We start from the raw sequence: 27,230 nt of genomic DNA, 5'->3' as shown, positions 1-27,230 counted from the left end.
GTCCACCCATTCACTCAAACTAAGACACTTGAACTAATTCTTTTTTTTTTTTAAGATTTATTTATTATTTATTTATTTTTTTACTGCATCGGGTCCCAGCTGTGGCACGCGGATCTTTCTTGCGGCGCACGGGCTTCTCTCTAGTTGTGGTGTGTGGGTTTTCCCTCTCTGGTTGCGGTGTGGGCTCCAGAGCGCGTGGGCTCTGTAGTTTGCGGCACGCAGGCTCTAGTTGAGGCACACGAGCTCAGGAGTTGTGGCGCGCAGGCTTAGTTGCTCCGCAGCATGTGGGATCTCGGTTCCCTGACCAGGGATCGAACCCGTGTCCCCTGCACTGTAAGGGGGACACCTTAACACTGGAGCACGAGGGAAGTCCCTGAACTAATTCTTGACAGTATTCCTCTCCTCACCTCTACCCTCCAAATCTAATTGGCTAAAATTCTTGCAGTAATGCCCCCAGTACAACCCCCTTCCCTGGACGAAGGGACTTTGTCTTTTTGTTCACTTTCATCTCTCCACAGCCTAGGATAGTCCCTGGCATGTAGTAGGAGCTTAATAAACACTTGTTAAACAAATGAATGAATGGGTCACCATGTCTTGTCAATTATACTTCTAAAATGTCTTTTCCAACGTTTCATTCCTAATGCTGCTATCTTAATTCAGGCCCTTATCTTCTCTTGCCAAGATCATTCTACTTGTCCTCCCTGTAGTCTTTCCCCATTTTATTCCAGTTTTCTACACTGCTATCAGTCTCTTTTTTTCTTTCTAGAATACATATCTTATTTTTTTTTTTTTTTTTTTAGAAATTCACGTTCTTTTATTTATTTATTTATGACTGTGTTGAGTCTTCGTTTCTGTGTGAGGGCTTTCTCTAGTTGCGGCAAGTGGGGACCACTCTTCATCGCGGTGCGCAGGCCTCTCACCATCGCGGCCTCTCTTGTTGCGGAGCACAGGCTCCAGACGCGCAGGCTCAGTAATTGTGGCTCACGGGCCCAGTTGCTCCGTGGCATGTGGGATCTTCCCAGACCAGGGCTCGAACCCGTGTCCCCTGCATTGGCAGGCAGATTCTCAACCACTGCGCCACCAGGGAAGCCCTACATATCTTATTAAGTCACATTTCTACTTTAAAAAAATCCTTTGCTGGGTCCCCATTGACTATAGGATCAAGTCTAAACTGTTTTCTTAATATGGCATTTAGGAATCTTCCTATTCTGTGCCCAGTCTCTCCAGTTTTACCATAGATCCTCTGGACAACTTATAGCTCCCCAAATTTGTACTGGGCTATCAGGCCTTGGTGTTTTTGTTCGTGTTGCTTCTTTTGCCTGGATGCCCTTACTCACTTTTCTACGTTGTGAAATCCTACTTATCCTTTAAGGTCTAAATCAAATGTCACCATCTCGCTCTGTGTCATCTGCCTTCACCCCAACCCCCTCCTTAACCCCACCATAGTCTTTCCATGACTTTTCCATATTTCTATAGCCCAGTATATCCTGCTATTATAGCACTTATTACTTTGTTTTATAATTAGTTGTGGTCCCATCTGTTTTTCCTAACAAAGCTAATTGATTTCAAAGGCTGTCGCCTACATTTTGTATACCGTCACCAGGCATAATGGCTGGTACACAGTAGATTCTCCTCACAAAAATACTATGTTTGTAAATACAGACCTAATCTGTCAAGTTTGAAAAAAAATGCATTTTTGATAAATCATGTATACTGCTATAGTAATATTGCAGTATTCCCTCTGAAACCTATGATGGATACTTGTCTTCATTTAAGAAGACATTGAATGCTTAATATGCTGGAATGGCATTATTAAATCCCTTCATCATACCTTTATTATGACCAAACTTTTGTTGATGAACCACATGTTCAACCTTATCGTTTGGTCAGTGTTTTGTCTTATTCTTGATAACAATTCGACTGGCTTGCTTGAGATCTTAGACACTTAGAAAAGTACAGTGAGGCCTAATTGTTGTGTTGCTGCTGCCCCTTTAAGGTGGCTAAAGACATTACATCTGCCTGCCCAAACAAGAAAAGTTACTTAATACTAGATTAAGAAAAGTGTGTGAGATTCCAGATATAAATCCTTTGGCATTTATGTTACTGAGTATAGGAATTAAGTTGTTAAACTAAGCCTCATTTAGTGTTCTAAAATACAGTAAGGGAGTGCTCAGTCTACTACTTTATTTTTAGAATTAGAACTGACATGATTTGATAGAATGTTCTTTCCTATAATTCAGCAAATCTCAGAATGTGGTTTTAGAATCCTTGGGAGTCCCCAAGACCCTTCAAGGACCCATGAGGTCCTTCCTTTTCTAACAACATATCTGTATGAGGCCATGTTTTCTTTATATACTTCAGTCAAAACAACGTATCACGATAGTTTGAATGCAGAAGCAGATATGAGAATATACCTGTCTTTTATTAAGCCAGATATTAAAGAGATATGCAAAAATGTAAAACAATGTCACTTTTCTAATTTTATTTTGGAAAGTAGTTTTTTCATAAAATGTGTTTATGTTGATATATAATGGGCTTGTTATTTCAAATGACTTAATAAGTATATATTTGGAAATTCTGTTTTAATGTTCAATACATTATATATCTATAGATATAATCTATATAAACAAAAGCTTTCTGGACTCCTCAATAATAGGCTCAGACGTTAGGCCTTTTTATACTTTCTTGGTAATTATGTTTCATCCCATGTGGTCTATGAACTCCATGAAAAGACATATTTTATTCTATATTCATCTTTGTATATGTAGTGCCTTATACTGTCTAGCACATTGTAGAAAGATGTTTAATGTTTCTTGAATTAATTAATAAATACATATTTATTCATTTTAGCAAATTTCTTCCTTTCCCATTTATTCTTAGTTCTATCATACTCATCACCTCTGAATTTAAGAAATAACATGCAAACCACCTAGTATATGGTACATAATAGGGATTCAGTTGTTATTTTCCACCCTTCTCCTTAATTAGTATAGAGACACCAGGTCTTTCCTCTAATGTACTGTAACTTTAAAAAAATTCTTACTTTTTTTTTAACATCTTTATTGGAGTATAATTGCTTTACAATGGTGTGTTAGTTTCTGCTGTATAACAAAGTGAATCAGCTGTACATATACATATATCCCCACATCCCCTCCCTCTTGCATCTCCCTCCCACCCTCCCTATCCCACCCCTCTAGGTGGTCACAGAGCACTGAGCTGATCTCCCTGTGCTATGCGGCTGCTTCCCACTAGCTATCTATTTTACATTTGGTAGTGTTATATATGTCCATGCCACTCTCTCACTTCGTCCCAGCTTACCCTTTCCCCTCCCTGTGTCCTCAAGTCCATTCTCTACGTCTGCGTCTTTATTCCTGTCCTGCCCCTAGAAAAAAATTCTTACATTTTATTGATATATGTAACTTCATTTCATTAATGACTTCACCAAATGAGAACTTTCCAATTTTCTTTGAGTGGTTACTTTAAAGTCTTCCCGAGAGAGGATAAAAGGCGAGAGTTACGGGGTTTGATCCTGGGCATAATTCTGAGGGCTAGGAGGAGGTCCTGCGCAGTGCCTAGAATGTGGTGGGTGCCATTGCAGCAGGGCTTAAAGCGTCTGTAAAGTGCTGTGCGCTGTGCTGAAATAGGCATTGAGCAGGCTGTAAGAAACAGACTTTGCGTTGTTGAAGACAATGGAAAAAGCTGATAATTGTTGAAGCTTTGTGGTGGGTGTATGGGGGTCTATGATATGAGTTGCTCTAATTTTATATACGCGTGAAATAATAAAAAATAAGACAGATTAGACTGATACATCTAAGATGTTTAATATAAAATATTTAAATTTATGCCAGATACATCTAGCAACTAGAAAATCTAGATATATGTAGAAAATCTAAGCACATTTTGAGATGTCAGAGACTGAAGGAAAAAAAATCCATGCTTAGGTTGAAGTGCAGAAAATCACCATTTCTATTTATTGTTAGTTTGGGAAAATACTTCATGGGGAAAGAAGTGGCTTAAAAATTGTCTTAGAAATGGAAACAGGCATTGAATGTATTTGTCGAGGTGGGAGGTTGAAGGAATGGGAGGAGACAAGGTAAATCAGAGAGGCTAAGGGAACCTGCAAAAGGACCTAACAAGCCCAGGTAAGAATTTCGGTTCTGGTGCATGATGTACTGTGCAGTTTATATCCTCAGAGCTGAGTGATAGACCAGAGTTAAGGAACACAGAGCAGTAGAGAAGGCAGTAGCCGAGTTGATGAAGGTAGAAAGAATGGCAAGCTGTTACCTTATTAGAAATCAAAAGAACCATGGCTAGAAGTTACTCTGGAACTTTTAAAACCTCATTTTAGGGACTTCCCTGGCAGTCCAGTGGTTAAGACTCTGAACTTCCACTGCAGGGGTACGGCTTCGATCCCTGGTGTTGGGGAGCTAAGATCCCCCATGCCACGTGGTGAGGCAAAAAAAAGAAAAAAAAAGAAAGAAAAAGAAAACCCCATTAATGTGTACTTAAAATCATTATTCTGATTTGCAAACGAAGCAACTGACAAAGGATTAATCTCCAAAATATACATGCAGCTCAATATCAAAAAAACAAACAACCCAATCCAAAAATGGGCGGAAGACCTAATAGACATTTCTCCAAAGAAGATATACAGGTTGCCAACAAACACATGAAAAGATGCTCAACATCACTAATCATTAGAGAAATGCAAATCAAAACTACAATGAGGTATCACCTCACACCAGTCAGAATGGCCATCATCAAAAAATCTAGAAACAATAAATAATGGAGAGGGGGGTGGAGAAAAGGGAATCCTCCTGCACTGCTGGTGGGAATGTAAATTGATACAGTCACTATGGAGAACGGTATGGAGATTGCTTAAAAAACTAAAAAAAGAATTACCATATGACCCAGTAATTCTACTACTGGGCATATATCCTGAGAAAACCATAATTCAAAAAGATACAAGGGGCTTCCCTGGTGGCACAGTGGTTGAGAGTCTGCCTGCCAATGCAGGGGACACGGGTTTGATCCCTGGTCCGGGAGGATCCCACATGCCGCGGAGCAACTGGGCTCGTGTGCCACAACTGCTGAGCCTGTGCTCTGGAGCCCGTGAGCCACAGCTGCTGAGCCCACGTGCCGCAACTACTGAAGCCCACGCGCCTAGAGCCCGTGCTCCACAATGAGAGAAGCCACTGCAATGAGAAGCCCGCGCACCGCAATGAAGAGTAGCCCCCGCTCGCCGCAACTAGAGAAAGCCCACGCGCAGCAACGAAGACCCAAAACAGCCAAAAATAAATAAAATAAATAAATAAAATTAAAAAAAAAAAAAGAAAAAAAGATACAAGTACCACAGTGTTCATTGCAACGCTATTTACAATGGCCAGGGCATGGAGGCAACCAAAATGTCCATCAACAGATGAATGGATAAAGAAGATGTGGCACATATATACAATGGAATATTAGCCATAAAAAGGAAGGAAATTGAGTTATTTGTAGTGAGTTGGATGGACCTATAGTCTGTCATACAGAGTGAAGTAAGTCAGAAAAACAAACACCGTATGCTAACACATATACATGGTATCTAGAAAAATGGTACTGATGGACCTAGTGGCAGGGCAGGAATAAAGACACAGACATAGCGAACGGACTTGAGGACACAGTGGGGGAAGGGGAGGCTGGGACGAAGTGAGAGAGTAGCATGGACATATATACACTACCAAATGTAAAATAGATAGCTAGTGGGAAGCAGCCACATAGCACAGGGACATCAGCTGGTGCTTTGTGATGACCTAGAGGGGTGGGGTAGGGAGGGTGGGAGGGAAGTCCAAAAGGGAGGGGATATATGTATACGTATAGCTGATTCACATTTTGTATAGCAGAAGCTAACACAACATTGTAAAGTAATTATGCTCCAATAAAGAAGTATAAAAAAACCATTATTCTGATAATATGTACCAGTTAAGAACTTTGAAGAGACTGCATTAAAAAAGCTTTCCTATAGCAACTGAGATAACTTTATGTACTCACCACATTGGATTCTGGTACCTATTGAAAAGTTTTAATAATTCAAAAATGTTTATCAGCATTCTGAAGGAGAGAAAACTATTAAAGTGAATACTTTGAATTTTATAGCTTCTCATTTTGTAAGTTTATTAATCAAAATAATGATCCATATGAATAATAAATATACATGAGTATTTCTAGTTAGGATTATTATGTGAAATTGAAGGAGAGCCTGGAACCTCTGTGCTAAATAAAGCAGCAAATTCCACATGAGTTTATAGACTAGTAGGTGAAGTGTTGACTAATAATATATGTAAAAAGCATGAAAGTGGGAGGAGTTGATAAAATGATCAAAGATTGAATGGGTATTTGGAATTTCAGAATCTGTTTCCAAAACATTAATTTGAAAATCTTTTGTTAAGTGTTCGATAGCTTATTTTAAAATATAGTATTGACAGTTTATTAAGGGAATAAAAGTTGAGTCAGAGGAATGGAATCTTTTAGACTTCTCGGTTTTGATGATTACTACGTGGATATTGAAAACCTTTCCATGATGGCTTTTGGGATTTATTTTAAATTATAATTTATTATTTAACAAGCATGGAGCTAGGCACTAGAAAGGAACCAATCCTCTGTATTGTGGGAAAGGAGCATAAAGTCTACCAGATGTACAGATGAAAGTCTGGGTGGAATTAAGAGTATTGAAGAATGTAGACTGAGAATGGAAGTCATTGACCTTAGGCATCTAACGGGAAGTTTGGGGTAGGTGTGTACTGGTTTTCAATTCTGTTTCAAGTACGGTTGATGTTAGAACAATACCTGTGTCTACAGATAGCAAAGCAGACTGGACCATTAAAAATCCTGTTCCAAGGCTTTTGTTCAGAGTTTTGGCCAAGAGACTGTTAATAACATGAGAATAGGGAGAGCATCTGTCTATTCAGTGCTGCATTTCTCAATGCCTAGCAGAATGCCTGGCACATAATAGATGCTTAATAAATATTTTTGTAATGAACAGTGTGTTCTATTTATATTGTAGTCCGGCATAATGATAATCATAGTGAGAGTCATACATTATATCCCAACAATCCTTAACTGTTTATAAAGTGCTTCCTCTTGAAGTTGGCAGGATTTTCTTATTCAGTAAACAATTATTATATACGTCTTCTATGTACCAGGCACATGCTAAATACTATGGATACAGTGGTGTATAAAATACAGTCTCTACTCTCAGAAAGCTCACTTTCTGGTAGAGGAGGTGGTCAAGAAAGTCCTTTATTACCATACATTGTGGTAAATGCCACAGTTAGGGTAAGCATGGGGGTGCTACAGAAACACACACAGGAAAAGCACCTAACCCAGTCTCGTGGAGCCAAGGAAGGCTTCCTGGAGAAAAGTGACAGTTTATCTAAGAAGTAAAGGATGAGTAGGAGTTAGCTAAGAGAATAAGAGAATGAGTAGAACATCAAGCTGGGGGAGCTGGCTGTGTGAAGGCTCAGGTGTGCCAGTATTTCAGTATGGGTGATAGAGTGGGAGGGAGGTATGGAGAGAGATGAGACCAAAGAGGTAATTTAAATGACCAAAGTGTATTAACTCACTGAAGAAAAAGTGTAGAGTCAGAAGAAAAGGGCAAAGACTGAAACGTGGGGACAGACAACACTGAAGAAGTGTAGAGAGGCAAAGAAGCCCTCAGAGGAGCAGAGAAGGAATGGTCAGAGACATGAACAGGGAGAGAAATGGTGTCATGAGCCAAGTGAAGGCTCATGACAAGGATTTCAAGAATGAAGGAGTGGGACTTCCCTGGTGGTCCAGTGGTAAAGAATCCGCCTTCCAATGCAGGGGACGTGGGTTCGATCTCTGACCCCTGGTCGGGGAACTAAGATCCCACATGCCACGGGGCAGCTAAGCCCACATGCCACAACTACTGAGCTTGCGCACCTCAGTGAGAGAGCCCACGTGCCACAAACTACAGAGCCCATGGGCTCTGGAGCCCACGCACCACAACTAGAGAGAGAAAAACCTGTGCACCACAACAAAGAGCCTGCATTGCAACGAAAGATCCCGCACGCTGCAACGAAGACCCCGCGTACCGCAACTAAGACCTGATGCAGCCAAAAGAAGATAAATAAATATTTAAAAAATAGAATGGGGCTTCCCTGGTGGTGCAGTGGTTAAGAATCCGCCTGCCAATGCAGGGGACATGGGTTCGAGCCCTGGTCCGGGAAGATCCCACATGCCATGGAGCAACTAAGCCTGTGCGCCACAACTACTGAGCCTGCGGTGTAGAGCCCACGAGCCACAACTGCTGAGCCCGCGAGCCACACTACTGAAGCCTACTCACCTAGAACCTGTGCTCCGCAACAAGAAAAGCCACTGCAGTGAGAAGCCCGTGCACCACAATGAAGAGTAGCCCCCCGCTCGCCACAACTAGGGAAAGCCTGCACGCAGCAATGAAGACCCAACACAGACAAAAATAAATAAATAAATTTGGTTAAAAAAAAAAAAGAATGAAGGAGTGACTGAGAGTGTCAGATGTAGCAATGAGGTTCAGAAGGCGGGAACTGTCCATTTTATTTGACAATATGAGAAAAGTATTATTATGCCTAATTTACATGTAAAACTGAAGTTCACAGACGTTAACTGGCTTGCCCAGGACCATACATCTAATAAATGACCTCATCCAATTTTTCTGGCTCTAACTCCAGTATTTCTTCCATAATCATTGTCTTTTGTTTTCGTTTTTGTTTTGGCCACGCTGCACGGCTTACGGGATCTTAGTTCCCCGACCAGGGATCGAACCCGGGCTCAGGTCAGTGAAAGTGCCAAGTTCTAACCACTGGACAGCCAGGGAATTCCCACCATCATTGTCTTATTGTGTTAGAAACGTCAACAATTAACTGAGAAATTATCATTAGGATATATTTATAATTCTAAATTCTACAAAGGTCCTTAAGCAGCAAAAGTTCTAGGAGAATATTTTGGAAGATTTCAAATCATATTTGTATGAATCTTTTATCAAATTTAAAAATACACAGGTTTGTACATTTTTGTATGAGAGAAGTTTTATGAAAAGTTATGACAAGATCAAACCTGTATATGTCATTTGTTCTGAAATTTTAATTTCATAATACACATTCCACCACATGTAATTATGATCATTTATTGATACATATTGAGCAGCTTAGTCCACGGCATGGTCCCTAGTTGGCTGATAGAAGAGAAGGAGGTAGTTTGGGCAGAGTTGAAGGTGACGGTGCCCTTCTGGCAGGAAGGGCATGAGTATTTAGGACATTGTGGAGTTAGGATGGAGAGAGGGTACTAGGAGGCAGAAAGGAGAGGATTTAAGGAAACTGAAACATTTTCAGCTGCAGTTTAGAGAGCATTATGGCTCCATTCCTTGACTGAAGTTCACTGTCTATGACTCCCTTTCACAGGAATTTCCTTGATGGGTTTATGGTTTAGTGTTGAGATTCACTAAAATGTGTGACATTCACGTAGTTTTTAAACGTTTCACAGAGTCTTTGTCATGACTTTGTTGAAGTCAATTAATACTTTAAAAAGCCTTCATAAAACCAAAATTCTCACAGTCACTAAACAAATAAAAGTGAATTTGGTTACCCTAGGAGTACACTGTTAAGTAATGTTCTGTTAGATTAGAGATTCAGAAGCCTTTTGTACTCTCGGCAATTTAGCAGAATGATGAGATATATCGTGTTCCTTAATCAAGAGAATAACATACATGTGAATATTGTTACTGGATTCTTCACTGTCATTAGTTACAGCGATAGGAGTGCTGCTTGCATGTTGCTGACTTAGGCACTTTAAAAATCAGAGACCAAACAGTCCCTGACTTTATCATACATGAATGAGTTTACTAAATGAATTCTAAACCACAACCAGCTGAGATAGCAGCATTTCATTCAGTACCTGGGAATCCTTTAATAACCTCACTGTGTGTTTTGCTTAACTCCAAGTAATTCTAAGAGAATAACTGCTAGCATGTATCACTTTAAAAGGAAATAAGCTACTTAAATAAAAACCCTGTGCTGCTCACATAGGGCAAAATACCTGCTTCTCACTTACCCAGCACCATGTTCTGCTGCCAGTTGCCAGCTAAATATCACAAATTCACTAAATGTAGAGAATACTGTTAGTAATGTCTTTTTAGCTTCCAACATATTTCTACTGCTCAGAATTGTGGTTCTCAAATAATTGGATTAAAGGCTATGTTGATTACATAAGTAGGTAAAAGCTTATAAGCTGGTTGGTATTCCCATACAAAACAACTGTGCTGCTTTCTTGGCATCAGCATAATCCAGTGGGTAAGAATGCAGACTCAGTAGTCACACTGCCTGTTTCTATCCTATGTCCACCACTCATTAGTTGTGTGGTCTTTGACAAGTTACTTGACTTTTCGAAGACTCAGTTTTTTGTATCAATTTCCATAAGACTTCAAATCCTATTACATAAACTCTGAGACATTGTTCTCATATTAATATTTTAAGAAATTTTAAATTACTGAGCTTGGAAAGTTTTTTGAGAGAGGGTTTTATGATAGTATTTACTTTAAAGGGTTATTGTGGGAAATAAATGAAATAATGCTTGTTAACCAGTTGGCACATTACCTAGCACATAGTAAAGGCTCAATAAATATTAGCTAGGATTATTACCATCATAAATTATTCATATTGCGATCAAAGGATTTATTAGTGATATAGTGGGTTTAGATGAGGCAATACATCAATGACTGTGGCACAGAGTTCTTTCCTGTGAAGTTAATAAACCAAATGTAGTCAAATTTATACCTTTAGCCTGGTTTAGCACAGAAGGACAACTGAGTTAGCAATGGAAACACGCTGTTGTTCTACCAGGCAGAGTCATGCCTTTTAAAAATTATCTATAAATCCTACAAATATTTATCTGTTGATTTTGAATTTTCTTTTTCATTTTCAACATAAAACTATGCAAGAGACATGGGTCCTATGGGTTTTCAATCTACACCTTAAAAGACAGTCCTGTGATGCAAAAAGCCAATAAACTTACTTTGCTACAGTTTTTTTATCCTCAAAATGCAGAACAGAGCAAACTGTCGGCAAAGGATAACTTGCTTATATTTTAACCAAAAACGTTAAAGTTAGTACTATTCAAATTTTCACAGACTTTCAAAAAGAGCGTTCAGAATACTGAAATGACATTTTTAAAAATTTTTTCAAAAATATTTATTTACTTCTTTATTTACTTGGCTGTGCCAGGTCTTAGTTGCGGCATGGGATATTCGTTGCCACGTGCAGGATCTTCCTTGCGGTATGCGGGATCTGTTTTAGTTGTGGGTTGCGGGATCTTTAGTTGCGGCATGCAAACTCTTAGTTGCGGCATGTGGGATCTAGTTCCCTGACCAGGGATCAAACCCAGGCCCCCTGCATTGGGAGTGCAGAGTCTTAGCCTCTGGACCACCAGGGAAGTCCCTGAAATGACATTTAGAAAACTATTTTAAGTGGTTTTGCTCATACTAAATTTTAAAAAATCAATCTCATTTTATTCTGAATCTATAAATAAGTCAAGATATAATTTGAAGATTTTTAAAAAATTAGATGACGAGGGCTAGCTAGCTGATCCACGTATTCTCCAGGATTACTCTTGACAGGCTAATTCTTCACTATCACCAAGCCACACAATTTTCTTTTATTTCACCAGGAAAAAAAGACTTCCTGAAATTCCCTCTGGCCAATTAATTCAGCTAAAATTATGAGTCCCTATAATCCCATGTGAGATGCTCAAATTTTCATCATACCCTGTGGTATTACTCTTTTAAATTGCACAAATAATATGTTAATGTGCTCACTGGCAGGGAAATGTTGGTTTTTACTGAAAAGGGTAAATTGTGGTGAGGGAGACTGAGTAATGAAATTAATCAAACTTATTGATACCCACTAATGTTAGGTGTTATTCTTGAGATATCTAATCCTAACTAGGAAGCAGCAGAGTTGGAATTTAGATTTAGGTCTGATTATCAAATTGTAGTAATCGAAGTGTGAGGTGATGAAGGCTTGTATTAGTATGGGGGCAGTGAAAATAGTCAAGTAATATATAAGAGCAAATTTGAAAGTAACATTCACAAATCATGACAATCTATTAAAATTTAGGAGATACAGAAGAAGAATGAACCATAAATAACTCTAAAGCTTGAGAAGCTGTGAGAATGAAGACTAGGTTTTGTTAGTTATACAAGAAGAAATATCTAATAGGTAACTCTAGATATAATACAGTGGCTCAGGTAAGAGAACAGAACTAGAGCTGCTTGTTATTTTTATCTCAGGCACATAGATTACTCAAACCTTGGTTAATGATACTCTCATTCATGCATGACCTCCTTTTATTAGGTAATTATTGTTAATAATGTAATAAGCACCCACAGAACCACTAAACAACCAAAGTTAGGATCTTGTTAATAATTACATGGAATCATGTCCAACCCACTCCTATCATATTGTCTCCTCCTACAAAGAAAACTTTAGCCCTAGATGGCTTCACTGGGAAGTTCTTGCAAACGTTTAAGGAAAAAATAATACCAAGTCTGCATGAACTCTTACAGAAAACTAAAGAAGAGGAAATACTTCCCAACTCATTCTATGAGAGCAGTATTACTCTGTTAACAAAAGGCAGACATTACAAGAAAATAAAACTGCAGACTAATATGCCTTGTAAACATGGATGCACAACTTCTTAACAAAATTTTATCAAATTGAATTATCAGTATGTTGAAAGAATAATGCATCATGACTAAATGAAATTTATCCTAGGAATATAAAGTCTATTTAAGGGACTTCCCTGGTGGTGCAGTGGTTAAGACTCTGTGCTCCCAATGCTAAGGGACCCAGGTTCGATCCCTGGTTGGGGAACTAGATCCCACATGCCTGCTGCAACTAAGAGTTCACGTGCCACAGGGTCTGAGAAAACTTTTGGGTGTAATGTGTATATTCATATTTTTTTTTTTGGCCACGCTGCATGGCTTGAGGGATCTTAGTTCCCCAACCAGGGATTGAAGCCAGGCTACAGCAGTGAAAGCACCAAGTCCTAACCACTGGACCACCAGGGAATCCCTACATATATATATATATATTTTTTAAATATTTCATTCATTCATTTATTTATTTATTTATTTTATTTTTATGGCTGCATCTAGTCTTAGTTGTGGCACGTGGGATCTTCTTGCGGTGCGCGGGCTTCTCTCTAGTTGTGGCATGCGGGTTTTCTCTTCTCTAGTTGTGGTGCTTGGGCTCCAGAGCGCGTGGGCTCTGTAGTTTGCAGCACGTGGGTTCTAGTTGAGGCGCGCGAGCTCAGTAATTGTGGCACACAGGATTAGTTGCCCCACAGCATGTGAGATCTTAGTTCCCAACCAGGGATCGAACCTGCATCCCCTGCATTGGAAGGCAGATTCTTTACCACTGGACCATCAGGGAAGTCCCCCTATATATATATATTTATATCATGATTGTGGTGATGGTGTCATGGGTATATACATATGTCAGAACTTATCAAATTGTGCACTTTCAAAAAGTACAACTTATTGTATGTCTATTATACCTTAAAAAATTTTTAATTATAAGTTTAAAGCCAATAGATATAATTCTAAAAATTATTCAACTAATACAGAAGTAGGCAGAAAAAGAATAATAGAGGAGCAAAAAAAGAGGGGCAAACAAGAAACAAATAGTAAAATGGTAGGCTTAAGTCCATTCATATACATAGTTACCTTAAATGTTAATGGGCTAAACACTGCAATTAAATGATATTATCAGAATTGAATTTTTAAAAATGCAAGATCCAATTATATGCTCTGTCCAAGAGATGTGCTTTACATATAAAGGGATAAATAGGTTGAAAGTAAATGGCTAGAAAATTATACACCATGCAAACTAAAGAAAGTTGGTGTGGCTATTTTAATAACAGATAAGTTCAAGACAATGAGATAAGAAGAGGGAAATTTCATACTGATGAAAGAGCCAATTCAAGAAGAAGACATTATAGTCATAACATATGCATTTTTAAAAGTTTGAAATTGCATAAAACAAAAATGACAGAATTAAAGGAATAGACAGGGACTTCCCTGGTGGTCCAGTGGTATAGCATCCACCTTACAATGCAGGGGACGTGGGTTCGATCCCTGGTCAGGGAACTAAGATCCCACATGCCGCGGGGCAACTAAGTCTGTGCGCCACAGCTACTGAGCTCGCGTGCCTCAACTAGAGCCTGCGTGCCGCAAACTACACAGCCCACGTGCTCTGGAATCCACATGCCACAACTACAGAGCCCATGTGCCCTGGAGCCTGCGTGCCACAACTAGAGAAGAGAAAACCCACACACCACAATGAAGAGCCTGCGCTGCCACGAAAAGATCCCGCGTGCCTCAACGAAGATCCCATGTGCCTCAACTAAGACCGGACACAGCCAAAAATAAAATAATAAAGGAGTGGAAAATTCCATATAGTTTAAGACTGATAGAACTAGGCCCAAAAAAATTTTTTTAGTAAAGACATAGAAGACCTAAATAACACGATCAACCACCTTGGCCCCATTGATAATTATAGAATAATACATCCAATAACTGCAGAATACAAATTTTTTGCAAGGGTACTTGATACGTTCACTAAGTTATTCTGGGCTGTAAACTTAAAAGAATCTTTTAACACCTTGCACCTTGTACCTTCTATACCCTGAATCTTGGGAAAAGAAGCTGAGGGTTATTATAATTTATTACTTGCTTGGATGATGTCATTATTTTTTGAGGGGAAATTAACGTGCTATTTCTCTTTAAAAAAATACACAGCGTATTAAAAAATTAAGGTATCAAAATTCTTATTCAATACTAATATATTTTTTTCAGGTGCAAAAAATTACAAAGCTTCATAATCACCCCAAGACCACATAGAGCAAACATGAATGATATTTCCCAAAAGGCTGAGGTAAGTCTTAAAAGTTAAAAAATGGGGGAATCATAGGGTTGACTGCAGAATTGCTGAAAAGGGCAACTGGTGGAAAGGTCATCCACAGAAGTTCATAGTAACATAGTGTCAAGATGTAAAACATAAGAAGAGGTAAAATTCACAGGCTGGTCTTGGGCCCAGTGTTTTCGTATGGATTCTTATCTAGGAAGCATGATTATGAAGTTTTGTGAGTGATAGTGAAGTGGATGTGATGGCTAGCATCTTGAGTAGATTTTAATATCTTGATAAATTTTAGAAGTTATTTTTTCAGTATTAAAAAAAACAGAATTGATGTATATACTCTTAGGAGAAACAGATAATTCACTCTCAGGTGAGGATCCTTCTTAGCTACTTCTTCTAGCAGCTGCAATTAAACTTATCTTAGGCCTTTTTCTGGTTCTTGGCTGTTGTTACTGAGAGTTGTAATAAGAAGAAATCAGTTGCTGACACCCCAAAATTATAAACTTTAAAAAACCTTAAAATGGACAATGGCACCATAAGTAGAAAATAAAATAGGGGCTGGGTATGGCACAGATTAATTAAGCAATTTGCCATTATCACTAGGAGAAAGGGTTTGGTGTTCTGAGGCAATGAAGTTTTATTTTCTGAAACTTCTTTTAGAGATCAGTTTAATTTTCAAAAAGATGAAAATAATTTGCTTCCCTGGTTTCAGATGGAGGAAAATCGTTTCTCTAGTCTTTTAACAGATTCCTCCTTCTCTGGAAACCTCTTTTGTCATTTGGGGATTTTCCTCTTAGGGCACATCCTACTTGGAATGATACAGCATTCTCACATATTTTCAACGTGGGTTTAAAGAAGTTCTGCATGGGCAGTATAGCAGCAGTAACAACAAAAATCACTGCTTGTGCACAAAGACCTTGGCTCACCTCAGCCACAAATGAGAAGTAAAGGCCTTCAGTTTTGCTGATATTAGATATGGAAACAAGCAAGAATTAGGCTTATGTGAATTAGTCTTAAACTTTTTGCTTTGTTTTCAACTTCATCTAATTTATTAAAATTAGTCTTGGTATCTTTTAAGCAAGAGATGTAAAATCTGAATCTTTAATGTAATGAAATAGGACAATAAGATACAGGTTGTTTTAAATTGGAATCCAGTCTTCAATTTTTATATTTTGCTAGCCTTCAGCTTCAGTGGAACACACCTACAAAATGGGACTTCTTTGCTATATATTGATAACATTTTTACTCTCATATTTTCTGTAATTTCATTTTTCATACTTAGACTTTGGAAAGTATCTAATCAGACTTTGATTATACAAATAAAGGTTTCAAACTCATTTCTATCTATAGTCTGTTTCAATAAATATTTCTTATATTGCTTATTCTGATCTATCTTTACCTAATTTCTTCCTTTCTTATTTTTTTAACTTTCTTCTCTTTATTTTCTTCTAATGAAGCTTCTGCTTTCTTCATCTAAACCTGTACCAAAAACCTATGTGCCAAAACTTGGCAAGGGTGATGTAAAGGATAAGTTTGAAGCCATGCAGAGAGCCAGGGAAGAAAGAAATCAAAGGAGATCTAGAAACGAAAAGCAAAGAAGAAAAGAACAATATATTAGAGAGAGAGAATGGAACAGGAAAAAGCAGGAGGTTATTTCATTTTATTTTATTCTCATGCAAATATTCATTTTCATCTTTTACATTTTATTTGTTATTCACATTAACCACATTTCGTATTAACTATATTTAATATTTTCTGTTTATAAGCTAATTGCAAACTCTGCATATGATATGATCTAGTCTAAAGTTTGGATATGTTCATATTAATTTATTTAACCATCTAGATTAAAGAAATGCTTGCTTCTGATGATGAGGAAGATGTATCTTCTAAAGTAGAAAAGGCTTATGTCCCAAAGCTAACAGGTAAGACATTTGAGGGGCAAATTGTAAATAAAATTGCAAAAAAGGAAGCATAGCAAAATATCAAACATGTTTCATATATTCTTAGGAACTGTTAAAGGTAAATTTGCTGAAATGGAGAAACAAAGACAAGAGGAACAAAGGAAGAGAACAGAAGAGGAACGAAAACGCAGAATTGAGCAGGATATGTTAGAAAAGAGGAAGATACAACGTGAATTAGCAAAAAGGGCTGAGCAGGTATACACTAGATATTAAGTTGGTATTTGCTTCAGAAACTAATCGTACAGAGTAAAACTAATCAGTATGCTGCCTAATCAAAATATTTTAATATAACATAAACCTATTAAATAGTAGCTAACATGGAAATAAGATCTTAAGCACAAATATTTAATATCAAATGCCTAGAAGGATAAGGGCAGAATGTGCCTATTTCAAGGTTGAATACTGAGATGACTTTTGTTATATACCATCTTATCATTCTCTCTGCATTCCTTACACTGTCCACATTCCTTATTTTTCTTGACACATTAGAGAATTTTACAAAGATATAAGGCAAGTTCACACATAAACTATCCACAAGCATATAACAAAATGCTGGTCTTCTAATAGCAATCAAAAAATACTTGCTGGTTATTATCAAACACAGGCTTAATTAGGATATCTTCCTACTCAATTATTTGAAACAAATTTAAGTCACATTTTATTCAATAATGGTACTATTAGCTAGCTTAACTTTTCTTTTTAAGTTGGGGATGGTAGTAGAAGGGAGAAATGTGTGACAGTCATTTCCTTCGTATAGCCATTACTGTTGCCCATAGCCACAGAGGACAAATTAAAGGGAGAAAAACATTATTACTATGATTTTATATAGTCTCTTAATGAACTTAGAATTCCCATATATTTTCTTCTCAGAGCATGAGAACTAAGAAGCTGGTAAGTATTTTAAAATACTCAAGAATCTGATCTAATTTCCAGAAAAAGCTAATCTCTCCAAATGATTCATGAGTGTAATGACATAGAAACTTGAAATTCTAATAGTCATAATTACATTTTATTAAGTAAAGAACTGGTCAATTCACAAAAATTTCTTTAATATATTGATATTTGTTTTATATTATAAACGATCTGTAGTCATAGAGACATAGAAAAAAGACACAGAAGACAGTTATACTGCTTATGTACTTTAACCTTGTCTACACTGTAGGATCAAAAGAGATGATCAATGTAGTGAGCTTAACGAGACAATATTGGTATCTATCTCCTAGCGTTTTTAATAAGATTATATGAGTTAATAAAAGCAAAGCATTTAGTACAGTGCCTGGTACAAAGTAAGTGGGCTATAAATAAATGTTTCACCTAAATAATAGTACATACAGATAAAATGTCATGAAATCATTTTAGTTTCTCCTCCTTCTGTCATCAGTATTTTAACAACTATCCTACCATCGTCTTCACAGTATATTGTCTTTCATAACCGTTTTTATTGTGAGATTGTACTTGGCTCTTTTTTGCCTACTCCTTAAGTGCCTTAAATCTATTTGCTATGCTTCTTTCAGTTTCCACTACTTTTCTTTAAAAAACGTGACAGGGAATTCCCTGGCAGTCCAGTGGTTAGGACTTGGCGCTTTCACTGACGGGGCCAGGGTTGCATCCTTGGTCAGAGAAGTAAGATCCTGCAAGCCACGCAGTGCGGGCAAAAAAAAACCCAAACAAACAAAAATTTTTTTTTAAAGTGACAAAGAAGGCAAAGCATATGCTGTATTTGCATGTCAAAGAAATTTATTTACCCTGACTTTGCAAATAACCACTTTTATGGCACAAACAGCCATTTATATGGTGACAAAAAATGTCATATGCCGGATGAATTACAGAAAAGAATTGGAATTTCCTATATTTTATTACTTTGTATCTCTTTGTCTGAAGAGAGGTTGGTGTACTTTACCTCTGCCACCTCCAGTCATCAAAGATTAGTATTCATTTTGAAATGAAATTTCGGACTTCCCTGGTGGTGCAGTGGTTAAGAATCTGCCTGCCAGTGCAGGGGACACAGGTTCGAGTCCTGGTCCAGGAAGATCCCACATGCCACAGAGCAACTAAGCCCATGCCCACAACTACTGAGCCTGCGCTCTAGAGCCCACGAGCCACAACTACTGAAGCCCGCGTGCCTAGAGCCCGTGCCCTGCAACAAAGAGAAGCCACCGCAGTGAGAAGCCCCTCAAACCACGAAGAAGAGTAGACCCCGCTCGCCACAACTAGAGAAAGCCTGCACACAGCAATGAAGACCCAATGCAGCCAAAAGTAGATTAATTAATTTTTTAAAAAAAGAAATGAAATTTCACAAGGGAATACAATTATAAGGGGGGAGTTCCCTTATTATAATAAGGGAATACAATATATAATAAATGAATATTTTAGGTTATATATAAAATATATCACTATATGTAATTATATTTATAATACAAATTGTAAAATAAGGTAATAAAATATATAATTAAAATATATGGTGTTTGGCAGGAACTGGTGAGTATGCATATGGGGTTGGTCTACCTCTTTTTAAGTCTTGTGTCCTTTTCCAAAAAGCACTGATTACACTACCACCCCAAGAACTGAATATGGCAGTGGTTTCAAAAAGAAGAAATATATGTGTTGAGGTGAATTTGAATATGATGAAGACATAGGATACTCAGAGAGAGATGGAAGAAAACTAATCATGAAAAAGAACCACTTTCTTTAGTAACCCTAGATACTACATGGCAGGGTGCGAGAGAATCTTGGTTAATAAAATTTTTAGCCTATTAAATTATTTGAGAATATGTAGGTAGAGCAATATAAACTATTAATAGTAATTTCATCTTGCAAATATGGGAAGTCTAATTTTAAAACCTAATTAAATACATTTTCCACTCAAATCTAATAAAATTTAATCTATCTTTGAATATAAGAAGTAAGGCATGACATAGTCAAGAAGAGTCTTAATGTTTGTTTGAAAAATTCTCTTGTATAAGTCCATAGTCAAGAACACTATAGAAAGGATTCCTGAGTCAGACGGGTAGCTGAGTAACATTTAAGATAATTACCACTTCTGAGATTCTAGGATATTATGATGAATTAAATATAGGCATACTTCGTATACTGGATGTTGGAATCAAAGACCAATAAAATTTGGGGAAGAATCTTAGTTTGGTATAATCTGGTTATCTTTGAGGATATTTTGATGGACAAGGTTAATGTCTATCAACTTAGAAAAAGAGAAGTTATTGGTGGGAGATTGAGATGTTGAAAAGAAAGGGGAGAAAGGAAGTTGATTTGGGAAGGAGCAAAAGGAGTTTTCTTTCCATAAATCAAAAGAAATAATTGGGAAGCAGATCTTCAGTGGTAGCTTCTGAAAGCTAGCACTATAATTGAACTGAATATCTTAGTTCTCTATGAATATACTGAGACCATGGCCACTTAGGCAAATTCATCTTTTCTTTTTTTGTTGAAACCAATGGAAAAAAAATTCTATCTTTTGTTGTTTTGATAATGGTTTAAAATGAGCAAAGAAGAAAGCAAAACTAAAAACAAAAAAACACCCAACCAAAGAAAAACTATTCTAAATATAGTTTATTATCTACTGTAAGCTAATAAAAATCTGAGAAGGTTGTAGCAGCAAGAAAAAGAAATTTGGGGTTAAAAAATTTAGAATTTTTCTTCCCTATGCTCTCAATGTCTCGCTTCTCACCATATCTCCTAGAACTTTTTATTGAGATTAACATGATTTGTAGAGGAATTATTAGCACTCTTTTGAAGGGAAATAATTTTGTAATTAGTTTATTACAGATCCATTAAAAATTTTCATAGTATCGTTTATCATTCAATAAAACCTTCATCATTTATACAACAAATCAGTGTAATAAATAATTCTGTAACAAAGCAAATTATTCTGAACAAAACTATTTAAAATAAACTATTAAGATACAGAAGATTTATTTTTAATAAATGATTTGTTCAGAATAATTTCTTTTTCAAGAAATTTGGTATCTTAATAATATGTATTATTTCTTCTTGACAGAGAATATAGAAAAGTGGGATGATGAGAGAACAGGGATTTAGCCAGCCCAGTTCCTAGTATGAGACAAGGTACAGCAGAATTCCCTTAGACTGAGTGAGGAACAAACTACTTCCAGCTCTTTCATTGGTGTTAAAAATCAAATTAAAATAATAAACAATCTGAATTTTTACTTTCTAACTTTTTCCATTTTCCTGTTGCTTATGTTTCCTTTTCCTGAGATCTCAAACACTGTGTTATTTAAATCCCACACTGTGTTATTTAAATCACCTTTCTGTCATTTCTCAACTCTGTTATGTATTGTACATTAGCCTGCCCCTCAAGCTAATCTTAATGGCCAAATTGAGCTCCCTCTTTCTGAATGAGGGCCTTTCCTACCTAGATCTGGCAAAATATAGAGTAAACAATTATGATTTCCAGAATTATTTTCCCTTCTAAACTAGCCATGTGAAAGCCTACACCTTTTACTGCACTTTATTATTGTGTCAGTTATATTTTTGCCATATATTTATATTGTAAAATATAGTCATGATGATTATTTGATTGCTAATGATAGGTTTTCCTTTCGCTGTGGCAGAGAGAGAATGGAGAAATGTTTCTGTAGCTCCGTTTAAATTGCTTAATTAATAACTGCTGGTTGTAAGCTCACAGCCAGATTGTAAGAGTTTGGTCCATTATTCAAATTCCAGAATTACAAAGGTAGGCTTTATTTTAATTTTTTCTTAATATGTTGTTCCCTAGATATTGATATCAAAATGCAAAAATTAATATAAGGTTTAATCTCTATTTAAAAGGACATAATTGGCTAATTTGGAGCAACATAAAAATACTTCAGAATTCTAAATTTTGAAATTTACCATAAATCACAACTAATACTTTTCAGTTGTATGTTTAAAGCAAAAAGCAGAAATCTGATGTAATGTAATGATATAAAATTCTTATTCAATAGATTGAGGACATAAACAATACGGGAACTGAATCAGCATCAGAGGTAAATGGACATTTCCTTTAATGAAACATTCACCTAAAATTATCTGATTCACAAATAATCTTTCAATTAAAAAAATTAAAAGTTTTTTTATTATAAATATAGCAACAACAACAAAAAGGACAAAAATATTTTGCAAAGCAAGATCATACTTTTGCACTTTCAAACGCTATAGCTTAGTGTTTTTAAAGAAAAGTATGTTTTTGCTTTCATGGTTAGAGACACAAGTCTCAGTTTGAGATACTCTGCCAAGGCTGTATATTTCTTGAACTGTTACTAATAGTTGAGATTGTTGAAAGCTAACATTTGAAAAAGGCAGTTTTCTTTTCATCATTTGTCTTCTTTCCTCAGAGTTCCTGATAGTTTGTTTTGCTTATCACATACTAGCAGAGAGTACAGTATCTATTACCATGAAGGAATGTTCAAACCACAAAAATTTTAGTTATCTCTTTTTATCTAACAGGGAAAGTTAAAGATCAATCAATTTGATGGTGTGCCTAAAACTACAGTCACATAAATTGGAAGCAGTTTTATTTTAGGGGGCATGTGTTACATATTACAATTCTTCACTTTGTTTTTGAAAAAAGTTCAAAGGCAGTAACAGATGATGTAATAGAACTAATTAAAATGAATTTTAAAAACAAGTTTAAGAATATTTGAATAGGACCAAAGGCCAAAGAGTTTTGTCCATAATATAAATGTTTTCTAAATCACTTGGAAATACTGGGGGTTTTTTTTCCTTGCTAAAATGTTTTATTAAGTATTTAAAAACTTGCATGGAGAGAAAAATCAAACACAGAAACCTTTCTTGTGTGTTTAAACTGAAGCCATCCACCATCAAATTGATTTAGAGTATGCTCACATGCACATTACCTTTTGTGGGATGAGTGCACGGATAGTGAAATTCAGATAATTTCACGCAATTGTATCCAAACAGCTGTATTAACACCATCTTCTAGGAAAAAAGATGCTTCTTGAACCTTGTCAGCAGTGGATTTCAATAAGATTAACTCATCATGTACAATGAATTCAGAGAAAGAGCTATTTAATAGAAATCTGTAAAAAATATTAATTTTTGTTCTTCATAACATTGATGGCAATGTAATGAAATTCACCAATGATGGAAGTTCCATGAAACCTAAATTTTGATTAGGAAGAAATATGCTAATTATCTATTTTATAAATTAGGAAGGAGATGATTCACTGCTTGTAACAGTGGTACCTGTCAAATCACACAAACCATCTGGAAAAATAAAAAAGAATTTCGAAGATCTAGAAAAAGAACAAGAAGAAAAGGAAAGGGTCAAGTATGAAGAAGATAAAAGAATAAGATATGAAGAACAACATCGATCTCTCAAGGAAGCAAAGTGTCTTTCATTGGTCATGGTAATTTTTTTTAATAAAGAACAAATAAAAGCAGTTAAGTTGGTTAGCAGCATATCCCTTTATGACTAACAGGTTTTCATTATGTTTTCTTAGGACGATGAACTGGAAAGTGAGGCAAAAAAAGAGTCACTTTCTCCTGGAAAATTGAAACTGACTTTTGAAGAATTGGAAAGGCAAAGACAAGAAAACCGAAGGAAGCAAGCTGAGGAGGAAGCAAGAAAACGTTTAGAAGAAGAGAGGCGTGCTTTTGAAGAAGCAAGGCGGCAAATGGTAAAACAAACTGATATATATGTAACATTTATATATGATATTATAATACATAATTATATTATGATACATAACATTTATGTATTATATTATACAAATTATATATTATATGTATAATACGTTATATAAATGTTATATATAAAACATTTAATATTAAGGGAGGTAGCTGGCTTTAGATAAGGTTCATTGCTATAAATTTAAGGAGGTTTTCTATATACAAGGGTCTGATTTTGAAACTGTATACATATTCCATATATAACATGCATTTATATTATTTTCTAGTTTTCATTTTGGGATATTTTACCTAATATGCCTTAAATTTTTATTTTTATAAATTGTTGTAAACATACAAAATAATTATTCAACAAATCTGATTTCTCTTCGTCTGTTAGCTCAGCCTGCAATGTGTTTAATAGCATGGTGCAGCGCACTTTCAAGTCTAATCATAAGTGTACAATTAGTGTCAGTATATATATTTACTGAATATATAGAGAGATATATATATGTGTAATGTATATAATCTAAGTGCTTAAGAGCGTGGATTTTGGAGCCAGACTGCCTGGATTCAGATATCTAACTTTTATTGTGTATCCATGGACAAGTTATTGAACCTCTCTACATCTTAGTTTCCTCATTTGTAAAATGGTGAAAATAATCGTTCCTACTTCTTAAATCATTAAATGAGTTAATATAGAAAGCAGTTAGAGTAGTGTTTGGCATATAATAAGTGCTTTATTTATTTATTTATTATTTATTTTTATCTTTTTATTATTATTTTTTTTGACCTCGCAGCACAGCTTTCGGGATCTTAGTTCCCTGACCAGGGATTGAACCCATGTCCCCTGCAATGGAAGTGGGGAGTCCCAACCACTAAACTGCCAGGGAATTCCCAATAAGTGCTTTAAAAATGTTAACTGCTATTATTATAGTAATAGATTTAACAACAAAAAATAAAATTGAAATAAGAAAACACTGATTCCAAATCTCATTGCAAGAATTTAAGAATGGAACATATGTAATTTTTTAAACTTTCAGACTTTCTTGATCAGCTTTCATTAATGATGTTCTGAGGTCTATATCTCCAAAATTTTAATTTTCTAGATGTTTGTTTGAAAATGTTGTTATTGGGTTGGCCAAATTTCGTTCGGGTTTTTCTGTAAAATGTTATGGAAAAACCCAAACAAACTTTTTGTCCAACCCAATATTTTGGGTAGTTACAGTTGGATAATACCTACACATTTTAGATATCACTGGTGGTCAATTTAGTGAAAAGACATAGAAATATCATTAATTAATCAAATCATAAATTTCAATGAGTATTTAATTAATTTAATTAGCATTACATTAGAATTTTAATTATAAAATCATAAAATTTGAATTATATATAAAATAGTTCCAGATAATGTTTTATCCATTTAATAACCATAGTTCATAGTAAAAAAAAGTCATTGAAAATTACAGAATGAGAACTTCATTTTATTATGTAAGAGACTCAGTGTGTGTATATTTGAACCTCAATTTAAGTACACTCACACAGACACACACACCTTTTTTTTTTTGGAAGATAAATTGTAGAATTTTTAATCAATGAAATACTATACAGCAATAGAAAATAATTAACTACAGGTAGCCCCATCAACACAGATAAATCTCAAAAAAACTACAAGACAGCAAAACTGTAAGTCAATAGGACCACATACAGTATAATTTCTTATATGTAAAACTCAAACGCTGCAACACTGAACAAATTTTTACATATTCAAACAAAGCAAAAGAATAACAAACACAAAATTAAGCATATTAGTTTCCTCTGAAAAGCCAGCAAAAGGTGGATGGGCTCTTGAAGGATACACAAGGACCTTCAAGAGTACTGGAAACATTCCATATCTTAAACTGAGTAGGACCCACATCTGTGTGTTGGTGTTACTTTTATTTATTTATTTATTTATTTATTTTAACATCTTTATTGGAGTATAATTGCTTTACAATGGTGTCTTAGTTTCTGCTTACAGAGTGAATCAGTTATACATATACATATGTTCCCATATCTCTTCCCTCTTGCATCTCCCTCCCTCCCACCCTCCCTATCCCACCCCTCTAGGTGGTCACAAAGCACCGAGCTGATCTCCCTGTGCTATGCGGCTGCTTCCCACTAGCTATTTTACGTTTGGTAGTATATATATGTCCATGCCACTCTCTGACTTCATCCCAGCTTACCCTTCCCCCTCCCTGTGTCCTCAGGTCCTTTCTCTAGTAGGTCCACACACATGTTTTATGTTTGTTCTGGGAGAGTTAATGTTTAATAAAACTTTTAAATGATTCCTTAAGAATTTTAAACAATTAATCTTATCCATTTAAAAATTTGACTTGCTTGAGAAGTTTTATTTAACTTGAGTACATCTTTATTTGGAATTTTTCCAAATTTGATTTTTTAAATCATATTAGACATTATAAAGGAAGAGGATTTTGGTCAAGAATACTAGAACAAAGAAACATTTCTGTGTGAGGTGGCTGAGTCTGTGCCTTTTGATTGATAATTCATTCCTGTCTTTGATGAATCTCAGTTCTTAGTAGTGAGTTGTTTCTTGGTTAGGTAAATGAAGAGGAGGAAAACCAAGACACAGAAAACATTTTTAAAGGGTACCGCCCTGGTAAACTCAAACTCAGTTTTGAAGAAATAGAAAGACAAAGGAGAGAAGATGAAAAAAGGAAAGCAGAAGAAGAAGCCAGAAGAAGAATAGAGGAAGAAAAGAAGGCATTTGCTGAAGCAAGGAGAAGCATGGTAAGATAGAATGTGACTGGAGAAGGCCATTGGGATTCAGTATGTTATGAGAAATCATTCAACTTTGGGGAATACGCTATTATTTCTGAACTTATATGCCAAAAGTAGGGATGGCATGTAAGTTTTTATAGTCTCCTATGGCATAACACTGTCAGTTAAAGGTGTTTGCTTCATTATAGTGTTGAGAAGGTTCTGATTAAATTGCTATGCCTAGCATAGAGTGTATGTTATCTTCCATCTCTGGGAAGGCATGTTTTCCAGAACTAAGTATCTAAGCGAGGAGGGAGGGGGGTTCCTACCCCCACCTTTCCTTCCCTCCTCTCCATTCTCTTCTCCCTTTCCGCATTTCCTCCTTCCCTCCCTCACTCCTTCCTTCCTTTCCTCCTTTCTTTCCAGTATCCATCCCATCCGGGATATATTAAATGATCAAAGCCATTTAATCACAATTAGTTAACTCTCCAAAATGTTTACCATCACTCTGGATATTGCTACTAAACTTAACTCTGTTACAAAGTTATACTTCTTATACCATTTTTTAAAAATTTATTTATTTATTTTGGCTGCATTGGGTCTTCGTTGCTGTGCACGAGCTTTCTCTAGTTGCGGAGATCAGGGGCTACTCTTTGTTGCGGTGCGCGGTCTTCTCATTGCGGTGGCTTCTCTTGATGCGGAGCACGGGCTCTACGCGCGTGGGCTTCAGTAGTTGTCACTCGCAGGCTCAGCAGTTGTGGCGCATGGGCTTAGTTGCTCCGCGGCATGTGGGATCTTCCCGGACCAGGGATCAAACCCGTGTCCCCAGCATTGGCAGGCAGATTCTTAACCACTGTGCCACCAGGGAAGTCCTTCTTGATTCTTCCTTAATCTGCCGTGTTTGTTCCAGACATACTAAATT

At 36.3% G+C, this 27,230-nt stretch overlaps 1 protein-coding gene across 8 annotated transcripts in view; it reads left to right on the top strand.

Moving 5' to 3' along the window:
• The window catches only part of NEXN (nexilin F-actin binding protein), a 53,479-nt gene that overhangs the window by 6,433 nt on the left and 19,816 nt on the right, over positions 1 to 27,230 (top strand). For 2 of the 8 annotated variants that reach the window (XM_082355160.1, XM_082355164.1), the window contains exons 2-9: positions 14,888 to 14,966; positions 16,406 to 16,597; positions 16,792 to 16,870; positions 16,956 to 17,104; positions 21,865 to 21,906; positions 23,092 to 23,289; positions 23,383 to 23,559; positions 26,150 to 26,338. In XM_082355160.1, coding sequence (XP_082211286.1) covers positions 14,888 to 14,966; positions 16,406 to 16,597; positions 16,792 to 16,870; positions 16,956 to 17,104; positions 21,865 to 21,906; positions 23,092 to 23,289; positions 23,383 to 23,559; positions 26,150 to 26,338 — 1,105 coding nt within the window. The remainder of the gene's footprint in view (positions 1 to 14,887; positions 14,967 to 16,405; positions 16,598 to 16,791; positions 16,871 to 16,955; positions 17,105 to 21,864; positions 21,907 to 23,091; positions 23,290 to 23,382; positions 23,560 to 26,149; positions 26,339 to 27,230) is intronic. The other 6 variants (XM_082355163.1, XM_082355167.1, XM_082355166.1 and 3 more) reach the window with 4 other exon arrangements.

This window comes from Balaenoptera borealis (assembly GCF_965194805.1).
Source record: "Balaenoptera borealis genome assembly, chromosome: 1".
Taxonomy (NCBI): domain Eukaryota; kingdom Metazoa; phylum Chordata; class Mammalia; order Artiodactyla; family Balaenopteridae; genus Balaenoptera; species Balaenoptera borealis.
The sequence above is the reverse complement of the archived record's forward strand: the minus strand, read 5'-3'. Positions and strand labels throughout refer to the sequence as shown.